At 40.5% G+C, this 12,334-nt stretch overlaps 1 protein-coding gene across 2 annotated transcripts; it reads left to right on the top strand.

The window, feature by feature from the left end:
• The first annotated feature begins 4,631 nt into the window (after positions 1-4,631).
• Positions 4,632-6,372, top strand: pou4f2 (POU class 4 homeobox 2). 2 transcript variants are annotated; one of them, XM_068322134.1, is made up of 3 exons: positions 4,632-4,708; positions 4,796-4,851; positions 5,170-6,372. In XM_068322134.1, the coding sequence occupies exons 1-3, from the start codon at positions 4,632-4,634 to the stop codon at positions 6,129-6,131; spliced, it is 1,095 nt and encodes a 364-aa protein (XP_068178235.1). In that variant the 3' UTR covers positions 6,132-6,372. The 2 variants fall into 2 exon arrangements, with proteins under 2 accessions (XP_068178235.1, XP_068178234.1); XM_068322133.1 differs by lacking the exons at positions 4,632-4,708; positions 4,796-4,851 and having other exon boundaries at positions 5,043-6,372.
• Positions 6,373-12,334: the final 5,962 nt, after the last annotated feature.

Raw genomic sequence — 12,334 nt, 5'->3', positions numbered from 1 at the left:
ATGGCACACTTCACTCTCAAGGTTTCTCCTCTGTCATGGCCTGAGGTTGGCGTCACTCGTAAGCCAAAAAATATATACACTATATACTATATTTTACAATATCTGCACGCAGTAACTGCAGTATGGTTACAGTGAGGTGAACGTGACAAAATATGGTTCAAGTTAGACACTGCAATACTTGTTCTCAGCTGAAGTAATCAATACTTTTTGTATAAGGAATATATTGAATGACTATGATATGAAAACAATTTCACGTTTTAGTTCATTTCAGTCAGTTGTTTTGGTTTGCTTTTGCTATTTTTGGGTAACTTTCACCTCACTCATTAGCAATGCTAGCAGGGAAGTTTCCTGTCAGCAAAATACCCATAATCCCATTCTTCACTCTCTCCCAAGAACCAGACAAAACAGCAAACATCTCACCGTTAACCACTGCTGGGCGCATACTGTCACATTCCACCTGCAAGACAGGATTGCTGCTACTGCATACAGTGATCATATATATCATAAAAATCATCCATGTGACCAAAACAACAAAACTGAGCAGGAAAAACTTCCATTAATTGAACCATTAATTGTTAGACTCCAAACATTCTCGTGCCAGAACACAGAATACAATTACCCATCCATTTCTACAACTTCTTCACACTTCTTTACATGCTGCTACGCATTATGGATGGATCCAGTATGAATAAGCAAATATAGTTTATTTAACCTCTAAATATGCACTGGAATGTCTTTAGAGCTGTTGATGCTAAAGCCATCTCTGCTTGTACACCAGTTGATCTGCAACTGAAGTGCGTCTTTTGAAACCTCTTTTATTATCTCAAGGGGCGAGCCACTCGTTCCATCTGAGAGCTGCGACAGTGTGACATTTAGCGAATCCTGGAGGCTTCTACCTTTTGTTGTATGCATTTAAACAACACATTAAAGCCAGAATGTTCCTTGTGGAACATGTCACATTTCCCAGGTAAAGCAGATGAATAAATAAAGTACTTCTGTTGGCGACTGAAACAGCCCTTTCTTTGTGTGATTTGCTTTTTTGCCTTGAGTTAGATCCTGATCTCTTTGTAGACCCTCTCCCAACAAGCATTGACCTTCTGCTCCGACATGTAAAGAACTCCACCAGATCAAAAAAGGGAGGGGGAAGCTGTGAATAAAGGCATCACCACTGCGAGCAGCCAAGAGACTTCATCCACTTCACTCCACACTTCTCTCCCTCTCCTCTGCTCTGCCTCTCAGTGACGCTTTATCTCTGTGTTCAGTCTCTGAGTGGAGATACCTTGTTGGCGGCACAAAGGAGCGGCTCTGTAATAAAAACAGCTGTCTCTGGTGGTCTCCGTGTAATTGGGATTGTTAACGTGGAGAGCTCCTGAGGGAGACTAGGAGAGTATGTCTTTGTGTAAAGCACATAGACACATCTGCAACGCTCCGTTCGGATGCAAGTAGGATAGCGAAGAGGAAAAAAAAAAAAAAAAGCAAACAAGTCACCTGAGTTATATCAAGCCTTGCTGTGTGTGCTCTATTTTTTACTTGTTTTTACTTTTATATTTGGAGAGTGCCGACTTATGTATGTAGTAAAGCTCCTTGAAGTGAGAGAAGTCTTTTCTTGCACAATTCCACTGAAGCCTTGTGCTTTTAAAGGCACGATATGACTGATGTTCAGACACGTCTTTATGTGATACAACAATCCCTCCAATTACTCTGTTGGCAATGACTCACATTGAGGCTCAATATACTGTAAAGGAATTCAGCTGATGATACAATAAAATAATCTATCTATCTATCTATCTATCTATCTATCTATCTATCTATCTATCTATCTATCTATCTATCTATCTATCTATCTATCTATCTATCTATCTATCTATCTATCTATCTATCTATCTATCTATCTATAATGCTGTTAAATCAGTGCATTAGCTTTGTACAATAAATTAGATTTATTTTGATAACAAATCCTATAAAGTATTATGTCGAAAAAAATGCTAATTAAACACAAAAAATAAAGAAGTATACATCATATTTATTTATTACAAATATGTCTTTATTAGCAACAAGAATATATGTCATTCCCACATAAATTTTAGGTTGATGCTTCATCTATTTGTCATATATCAAACCATTCAGAGGTAATCAGTCATACATTATGGCAAACAACATGAACAAACTGCTGATGAAGAAGGTAAAAAAATAAATAAATTAAGGGACACGTCAAAGTGTTAAAAATGTGCCTCAAAGTCAGTTTAGATTCATGTGACTTAAGATACATACTTTTGTGTGTTTCATCGTGGATGAAATTTTCATACACCAATTTAGAGGTGGTGAAATATAAATGATTTCTTTAAAGTTTCATCATGAATCAGTCTGCCGGTGTAAGTGAGCAGACACTGATTGCTCCTTGATGTCTCCGGACACTGATCTCCGTCTCCTGGTGTCTGAAGGTGGCTCCAGCAGCGCCTGTTGTCCCACTGGGGGGGGGGGGGGCAGCAACATATTTCTGCAGCCTGGTGTCTCTCTGCTTCTCTTTGCTCCAATGCAAAGCTTGCTTTGCAGAAACGCTGCCTGTCGCAGCCGCAGGCAAATTTTAAAAAAAATGTTTATGTTCATCAAAACAAAAAAAGAGATAACTGACATCTAGTCTCTTCCGAAGGCCTGACTTATTCAGAGGAGCGGGTCCATCAGGAGCCCGGATTAACGACTTGATGCGGACTTTCGTTGTCCAAAGCACCGCCTATAGGATGCTTCATAATATCCTGCAAGAAGAGTGGATTTGAATGTGGAATCCTCCACGTCCGGGACGTGTTGGTATATTTGTAGACCATTTATGATGATTAAGAGGTTAAAGCACCGCCTGTCAAAGACATTGATCACTAGACGCGTCACACGCCTGCGTCTATGGGAAAAAAAAGGTGTTTTGGGTTTCCAAAAATTAAAAAAAAATTTTTTAAAAATCACAAAAAGAGGATTCATAACAATTATTTCACGAAGACGCGACCATCTTGAACAGTTTAGACAACACTTGTACATTTTGTGTTAAATTCTGCTATTTTTATTCTAAAATTTACAATATTGTCTTTTTACATTCAGTAACAATCGCACTACATGTAAAACACCACACATACAATAAAGCAACACAGGACAAATCATCCTACAATACTTACTTATTCATATCTGTAATTTTCCGATTGTTTTCCAAAATTACCATAGCAACAAAAGAGAAAAAAAAAAGCATCAATAGCCGACCTTATATTCGATACATGCTTTAACACAATCTCAGCAAGTCACAAACCTTTAAGAGTGCGTTTTATTTAATTTTACAACTCGTGCTTTTAATTTGATTACCATGATGGAATATCAAGAATAGATATTTGACATAATAACTTTGATTTAGGTTCTTTCTTTTTTTTTTCCTACAGGGAAAGCGGAGCCGTTCACATGCCAATAAAAAAATTAAAAAAAATCTATTTGTATTAACAATAAAATATTTTCATCACCATTACTCTGAATTCAAAAAGTCTGGACTTCTTAAGAATCGTGGCGGTAACGAGGTGATGAGGAGAGAAGTAGAGTCATTTGAAATGAATGCCTTGTCGCGCACTGCCCATGCGCAGAGTCCCCAGCGGCGGCGGCGGCGGTGGAGCTAATGAAGAATAATAAATCATGAAAAGGTTTTTCAGGTACGTGTGTGTGTGTGTGTGTGTGTGTGTGTGTGTGTGTGTGTGTGTGTGTGTGTGTGTGTGTGTGTGTGTGTGTGTGTGTGTGTGTGAGAGAGAGAGAGAGAGAGAGAGAGAGAGAGAGAGAGAGAGACTGTAAGAGAAGTGTAAGGAGAGAGGGCGTGTGAGAGAGAGAAAAGGAAGGAGGGAGGGAGGAAGAGAGAGAGAGAGAGAGAGAGAGAGAGAGAGAGAGAGAGAGAGAGAGAGAGAGAGAGAGAGGCGGAGAGACTCGGTCTGCCCTTCGCCTCAGAGCAGAGGCAGTTCGTTTCCCCGCAGCATTCAACGTGGTTGAAGAGGTACAGTACACCGACTGTCATCGCCATTACTTCTCACTTACGGTCATTTCAAGACGGAAACTTTTTGACAAAAAAACAAATCAGGTCAACGAAAGAGGCAGCAATTTTAACCTTGAAGTATTTTGGAAATCCTAAGAGACGGAAAGAAACTTCTTCTCTATTTTTCTTCTTATTTTTTTTTTTCCCTGGCGTTGTCCATGAGGAGTTCTGCCATCAAAAAAATACAACAACAAAAAAATCCACGGCAAAAAAAAAAATATATGTATCTGTTTCGAGGTGGAGCGAGGTGAAGGAAGGAAAAAAAATATTATTTTTTTTTGAACAAACGCGCCACAAATCCACAAAGGAAAAAAAAAAAAAAAAGGTGTGAGCGTTCAGACGCGCAGGACGCTGCTGCCTGTGGTACCTCATTCATTCGCCTCAAAAAAGACGCGACACCTCAACACTTCTAAGCAATACTAACTAGATGTGATAACTTCGGTGGATGACGGTCTTCAGCTTACTATTTATTCGACAGTGACTTGAGGTTCCTGCGAAGCAATTGGACTTCAACTCCCAACGAGGAGGCGGAGTCTTAACTTATTAAAAAGGAACTTGTCGAGGCTTTGGACGCACAGCAAATATGATGATGATGTCTCTCAACAGCAAGCAGCCTTTTGCTATGGCCCACACCAGCTTGCCCGAACCCAAGTACTCATTGCATTCCTCCTCATCCTCCACTTTGACTTCCAATGCACCCTCATCCTCCTGCTCGTCCTCCCGACACAGCAGCACTATCATCAGCAGCAGCGGCAGCAGCTCCGAGGCGATGCGCAGAGCCTGTCTCCCGACCCCACCGGTACGTATTATGCATAATCACTGCTTAAAGGCACATTTTGACAGCCCACTTTTTTTTTCTTCTTCTTCTTCTTTTTTTTTTTTTGTGCTTGATGTTTTTTTCATGTCGGCACAGCAAATCACCCAACACCTCCATATTTTTTTCTCTCCTCTGCTCAACTTATGTATTCAGTCGGCTTTGCCTTTCGTATTAATTTTTATGACCTGGGATGTTGCATGTGTCTTGTTTTGTGTGCTCCTTTTTAGGATTTCTTTTTTTTTTTTTTTCCACAATCTGGAAATGTTTTAAACCGAGGAGTGGAGGGAGAATTCCCTGCTGACAGCTATGTGTGCATTCTATTTGCAATTGCAGAGCAATATATTCGGAGGCTTGGATGAGAGTTTGCTGGCCCGGGCTGAAGCTCTAGCGGCGGTGGATATAGTCTCGCAGACCAAAAGCCATCACCACCCTCCACATCACAGTCCCTTCAAGCCGGACGCAACCTACCACACCATGAACACTCTCCCCTGCACTTCGTCTTCCTCCTCCTCCTCCTCGGTGCCTATTTCTCATCCGTCCGCTTTGGCTGGCCACCACCATCACCATCACCATCACCACCACCACCAGCCTCACCAGGCTCTGGAAGGGGACCTGCTAGACCACATCACCCCTGGACTGGCACTAGGAGCCATGGCAGGGCCGGATGGCTCGGTGGTTTCCACGCCTGCGCACCCTGCCCACATGGCGGGCATGAACCACATGCACCAGGCAGCCATCAACATGGCTCATGCCCACGGGCTACCACCGCACATGGGCATGAGCGACGTGGACGCCGATCCAAGGGATTTGGAAGCCTTCGCAGAGAGGTTTAAGCAGAGACGGATCAAACTCGGGGTTACCCAGGCGGATGTAGGGTCAGCTTTAGCCAGCCTGAAGATACCTGGGGTTGGCTCCCTCAGCCAAAGCACCATCTGCCGTTTCGAGTCCCTCACCCTCTCTCACAACAACATGATCGCTTTGAAGCCCATCCTACAAGCGTGGTTAGAAGAAGCCGAGAAATCACACAGGGAGAAACTTAATAAACCCGAGTTGTTCAACGGCGCGGAAAAAAAGAGGAAGCGCACGTCGATAGCCGCTCCAGAGAAGCGATCACTGGAGGCCTATTTTGCCATTCAGCCGCGTCCTTCCTCGGAGAAAATCGCTGCAATCGCAGAGAAGCTGGACCTGAAAAAGAACGTGGTTCGGGTCTGGTTTTGCAACCAGCGACAAAAACAGAAACGAATGAAATACTCTGCATGTGTCTAAAAAAACTTTAAAAAAACTAAAAAAAAAAAAAAAAATCGCTTTGAACCACCACCCAGCAAAAAAAAAAAAAAAGACTTGGAGCAGTTTAAAGACGATTTGTATCATATTTCCTATACCACGCTTTTTTTTTTTCCAATCATCGATGACTTTGTGCTTTTGAACTTCGACAAATTTCCAAAAAAAATTGACAAGTGACTGAAAACAAAAAAAATTGAACCACCTCCCCAAAACCCTCGACTTCCCCCACCACCACCACCACCACCACCACCACCACCACCCTCCAACATTCACGTCTTTTTAGTCGCTGAGAGGGAAAATGTGGAGTGAAGTAAACCATCGTTTGACAGAGCAAGTAAGAACACTGTTTCCACACTTACTATGCTTCACCTTTTTAATGTCGACGCACTATATGACTGATGTGACTCTATGCTTTAATTTTTTACTTCATGATTAATTTCAAATGATACCCCCCCTCCTCCCTGTTCCTCTTCCCCCCCCCCCAATGAAAATAGCGTTTGTTATTTCCACGCAGCAGGGCTGGTTTAGCTCAAAGCTCTCGGTTTGGTGACTATTGGTGTTAATATTTCTGGCTTATAGATTAAGCTACAATTTTCCCTGCGAGTTCTATGATGACAGAGTGTGACATTTATTCAGGGTCCATGAGGGAATGAAGACAACAACACACTGCTTGGTCTTGAAGGCTGATATTAGATTACTGCCCAATAATCCAGTGTAAATTACAATAATTTGCTTGTCACACGCTTCATTTTGTGTCTAGATGTGTAATTAATTCCACGTTATTTTCTTACCTTGTGTGATGGAAGTCAGGGATCTATTTTCAAGGTACCCCGGGTGGTCGTTATTCTTATTAGGGCCTCAGTATTTGGATATCGCGAAATATTAACTCACCTTATAGGGATTTCACATGAATTTCGCATTTTAAAAATAGAATTTCTTGCCGGCTGCAATAAATTCACAATCCAGCGTGGGTCGGTATTTTATGAACTGTTTATTAAGTGAGGTCATGTTTACTTCATTATATATTTATTGGGATCCCCCTCCCTCCTCCCCCCCCCACTTCTGCCTCCTCGTTTTGCTTGAGAAAATCAAATTCTGACAGCAAGTTGAGCGTGTTGTTCTGTTCGAAGGCAAACAGCCGTGGAAAAAACACGGCCACGAACTTTAATTTGCGATTTCTAACATTTGAGATGGTACAATCGAGATATATATGAGATAATATTCTCTTTTTAAATTATTTTATGTATGTTTTCTGCTATTTATTTGTATAAATATACGCGCATCATGATGAAGTCGTTGCTTGTTAAAAAAAAAAAATCACCTTGTTTAAGTAATGTTTTTTTCTTGAAGAGAAAAGATAAAAACCGCTTCATGGAAGTATACGTGTATCATGTAAATATTTCATTGGAACAGTCAATGCACATAAATATATCCGTACAGGTTTTTGCTGTATTGCTGTTTTAGCTGAGGTAACTTATTTCTGTAATGTATGTTGCTTTTTGGTTCCTGGTTAAATAATTCTATTAATTTATTACATCCATGTGATTTTAATTTATTCAATTATTGAACTGCAATATGTGTTCCATTAAAGACAAACAACTTTAACATTTAATCAGACGTTTTCCATGACTGCAATGTGTAATGTGGCTCATCCAGACATTAATATTCCTTTATTTATGCATCTATTTATTTATTAATGAGGAGGACGGAAATGGCTTAGCTGTGGGCTGCACAGCTTTTAAAAGATATTTCGCGATTCTTTGAGCTTGTTTGGCCACAGAGATCCTATTCTTTTTGGGGTTTTTTTTGGTTTTTATTTTAAACTTAACGTCACTTTGCGTGAAGGCGACACATCTAGTCTATAGGAAGGCCTATCATGGTGTCCACGAGCAAAACACCACCACACCGACCCCATGCAACCACCCCTCTCCCCAGACTCTGTGGGTGATGCAAGAGGTGAAAGTGAGAATTTAAAATGGACTCAGAAATTGATTTTTTTTTTTTTGCATTAATAGCATCATCTCTTCATCATAAAGCAGGTCTGTCCTCCATCCCATCAATTCTAAAGAGACACGTGGCTTCTCCTCTGCCAGCTTATGCGGCTCACTGTTGCCTTACCTGAGAGCAAATGCTAATATTCTATTAGAGTCTAATCAGGGGGTCTATGGAGAGCTGGATGGGTCCCTGGAGCGCAGACTTGCCAGATGTCAAGCCGCCAGAAAAACAGCTCGCCTGCCAAACGTGCCCGTCTCTATTTAAATACGCATTCAAACATGGTTCGTTTGGTGAAAGCGGGCACTCAGGCTTTGATGCAAAAAAAAAAAAAAAGCAAAAAAAAAAAAAGCTTTGGTTCGACTTGGTTTGATATGAAGAGGAGGAGGAGGTGCAAAAGAGTCGATCCTTCTGAATGTCATGTCCGCAGCAGAGCTGCTCTCTGCGGGCTGGCTGGCTCGTTTGAGAGCTGAGCAAACGTTTCAGCACCATGGACAGAACCTGAGAGGCTGCAGGAGCCAAACATTAGCATTTCTGAAAGCTGTCCTCCACCTGAACACTGATTACTTACAGCACCTGGAATACATTTGCATGGGATTATTTCTCTTTCTTTTTTTTTCTTTTTTTTTGGGATGGTTTTGATTTGATCAGAATTACATTGCAACAGATTGGAGAGGAGAGATTTTTTTTTACAGAGCTGCAAAAAGAATAGCAAATTAGAAATTTTCACCTTCAAAAACAAAAGTTTTTTTTTGGTAACCGTAGAATTATAATAGCATCTCTTAAAGTGGTACTTGATGAGACAAAAAACCCCGTTTACTATCATTTATAAAGAAATTATTTGATACACGTCTATGTCCTAAAATATTGAACCCTTTTGATAAAATAGTCCCAGAACTGTGATCAGGCTCACCCTCCATTCACGGTGACAAATGAAGAGAATCAAAACGAGCCTTATTAATGAGACAGTGATGATGGTTCATCAATTAAAAGATGCTCCTGGTGAGTGCTTCTAATTTCCCCTAAATGAGCCATTCACTTAATACGTTAATAAGAGCGAATTATTAAATTACACATCGAATTATGAAAACCAGATAATTAGGAAGAGCGAGTTAAGTAGTCATTAGCTATCCCTGTTAATTACCGCTGGTCAGGGAGGGCTGAGCCGGAGAGTCTCACCGGGAATTGAAATTAACTTTACGCAGCGAGCCTGCTGGAGCCCAGCACAGACAGACAGACAGACAGACAGACAGACAGACAGACAGACAGACAGACAGACAGACAGACAGACAGACAGTCAGACAGACAGTCAGACAGACAGTCAGACAGACAGTCAGACAGACAGTCAGACAGACAGTCAGACAGACGATCAGACTGACAGTCGGAAAGTCAAACAGACAGGCAGGCAGAGAGTCAGACAAGCAGGCAGACAGAGGGACAGACAGGCACACACACACACACACACACACACACACACACACACACACACACACACACACACACACACACACACACACACACACACACACACACGCACACACACGAAGGCAGGCGGGCAGCATCTCAACCAGACTTCTGCTGCCTGATTTCACTCTCTCGTATTGGAAGAAAATCGATCTGAATTCTTTGATAGCGAATCAATTTGACGCACACACACACACACACACACACACACACACACACACACACACACACACACACACACACACACACACACACACACACACACACACACACACACACACACACACAGTGAAAGAGAGAGAGGGCAATCGAAGCTTGCCTATATATATATATATATATATATGTATATATATATATATATATATATATATATATATATATATATATATATATATATATATAATAATTAGTATAATAATTAGATGAACCACACAGTTTACCTTAAAGCCACAGACAGGCGTGCCCACGTCACACATGTCGTGCGTCCACGCATGGACACGCACACGCGCAAAACCACTGTGGGAGCTTCCAACAAAACGAAAGGGGCAGCGCTGTTTCCTTTTGTTATAATTACGCCTTCTGTTTTATTTTTCTCTTTTCCCCGTGAACATTTCCCCCCTTTCACAGGGATACTGATGAAATTTTAATGAGACCGGGGACCGTCGGAGCTCCGCCTAGGGACCCTGGAGTAGAATATTTTAACTGTACATTTACGCCAAGTGTCTGCCTTCAAAGACGCGACTGCTCTGGAATCAGACGAGCTGTAAGCTGTAACCTGAACGCGCCGTGCGCCGCGCACTCCTTTATTTATCAGCTGTTGGCGCGTTTGCGCCGCCAAAATATTGTGCAACAGCCTTCAGATAGCCTGGATATTTAAGTGGCCATCGCCATTTGATATTGTGTCGCCAGTCAGTTGTTGTTGATGCAATATTAATCATCCATCAATAGTCATTAGTTTGTTAAGTGTTTTCCTGAAGCTAATCGATGGAGCAGCGTTGGGTGGCTGGAAGGATTTTTGGTGATACGTTTGATGCAGGATGGGATGCAGAGGAGGAAAGAGAGACAACGTCTCACCGCTCTCTCTCTCTCTCTCTCTCTCTCTCTCTCTCTCTCTCTCTCTCTCTGTCCTCAAAATATTTTTTTAAATTAATGAATTAATTAAAGGCGATCAATTGTAATTACGACCACGATAATTAGAATAATGATAATAATTAAAATGTTATAATAATTATAATTATAATAATAATAATAATGATAGAGGGGGCTAAAGTTTGAGCCTGAGTTTCAAAAAAGTTTTCATATCTTGGATATATCGATGAGAGAATTCGTGCACCTTAATAGATAATTAATGAGGATTTTAACCAGAACAATGTTTCATTTCTGAAACGTAGGAATTAAAAGATTAACAGTTTTTGGACAAAAAATGTTGAGCTAAAAATATTCCCCCCCCCCCTTTTTTTTTTTGTTGGCGGCGACAGCGCATCAGATGCTGCACACCGTCCAGCCATGCGCAGAAAAGAATATGTCCCTTATTAAAAATTGATGAGATTTTTTTTCTTTATTCATGTTCAGTTCTGCTATAAAGTATTGAATATTTTTTCAATCGATAAATAAAAGAAGAGGGTCTACAGGTGATTATTTGCACGGGATCTTTTTCTAATTAAAACTTTAAGATTCCAATAATTTATGAGTTAACGAAATTTTGAAAATTTCAACACGAATCAGGAAAAAGCTCCCTTATAATTTAATAAATTAATACCATTGCAAACGTTCAAAGCCCTCATAGCTAAAATAGCTCAAGGGCGTGATTAGAGGCCGGGTGTCGAGAGTCCTCCGTCACCCCTGACATGTGGCCACCGCCAAATAATGATTTTAATGCATAAAGCTTCTACTTTCCCCCCTTTTAAACGTTTGACATTTATGGAATCTGTAAGTTGTTCGTTTTTGTTGTTGTTGTTTTTTTTAATTTCAGGCAGACCTTGAATCTAAATAATATTCTGGTTATTTCTTCTTCTTTTTTTAATTCCCCATTTGATGCAATTTTATGAATATGTCAATTATAATTTAACCACGAGTCTAAGTGAAATTCAGATGTTTCAGCTAAATGCACATCATATTTGAATTCCAATTTGGTGAAATTCAACAATAAATCCAACCTGGAGGCTGCATTCAGATTAATATTCATCTTAACACAGATGACTTCTGTTCGTTGTGTAAAATTAAAAATGACCTCTATCACACATTCTGTAACTGTGAACAATATTTTTCTTAGAGTGAAGAGAAGAAGCTGCACAGTTACACTAGAGCAGCATGTAAGCAAAAGGATGAAATGACCTTCAAGGATAAAATGCCTGCCCGTGAAGATAAGAGAATAAAGTCAGATGACATGTTCGCATTTCTCAGATGAATACACAAGAAAGTCGGTTGAGTTCATAAAAGTCACCAACACCTTTTGAAAATTGATTTTTCCATCTGCTGTTAAACTTTTTTTGCCCTCTCTGACTCATCTTAATGGGTAAATCTATTATAAAACAGTCATTCTTAAACCTCAGCAAAAGTCCAACATTTTTAATTTCATATTGATTAACTAGAGTCTAAAGAAGATTAATCTGGAACACTGAATAACAAAAACGTCAGTTATTGTACCCCAAAAAATAGCACCAAACAGCAAAATTTCTCTGCAGCCAATATGTGGTGCCCAGTGCTTAAATTGCAAGTGTTTTAACACA

The sequence above is a fragment of the Antennarius striatus genome, chromosome 8, assembly GCF_040054535.1.
Source record: "Antennarius striatus isolate MH-2024 chromosome 8, ASM4005453v1, whole genome shotgun sequence".
NCBI classification, from domain to species: domain Eukaryota; kingdom Metazoa; phylum Chordata; class Actinopteri; order Lophiiformes; family Antennariidae; genus Antennarius; species Antennarius striatus.
Note: the sequence above shows the minus strand (reverse complement) of the source record. Positions and strands in the feature narration are given on the sequence as shown.

Excerpts from the sequence above, each read along its gene's own strand:
- pou4f2 (XM_068322134.1), top strand. The coding sequence starts at position 4,632 with ATGATGATGATGTCTCTCAACAGCAAGCAGCCTTTTGCTATGGCCCAC. Across the intron at positions 4,709-4,795 it reads CCCGAACCCAAGTACTCATT|CAGCGGCAGCAGCTCCGAGG; the intron begins GCATTCCTCCTC and ends TATCATCAGCAG. Across the intron at positions 4,852-5,169 it reads TCTCCCGACCCCACCGGTAC|CTATGTGTGCATTCTATTTG; the intron begins GTATTATGCATA and ends CCCTGCTGACAG.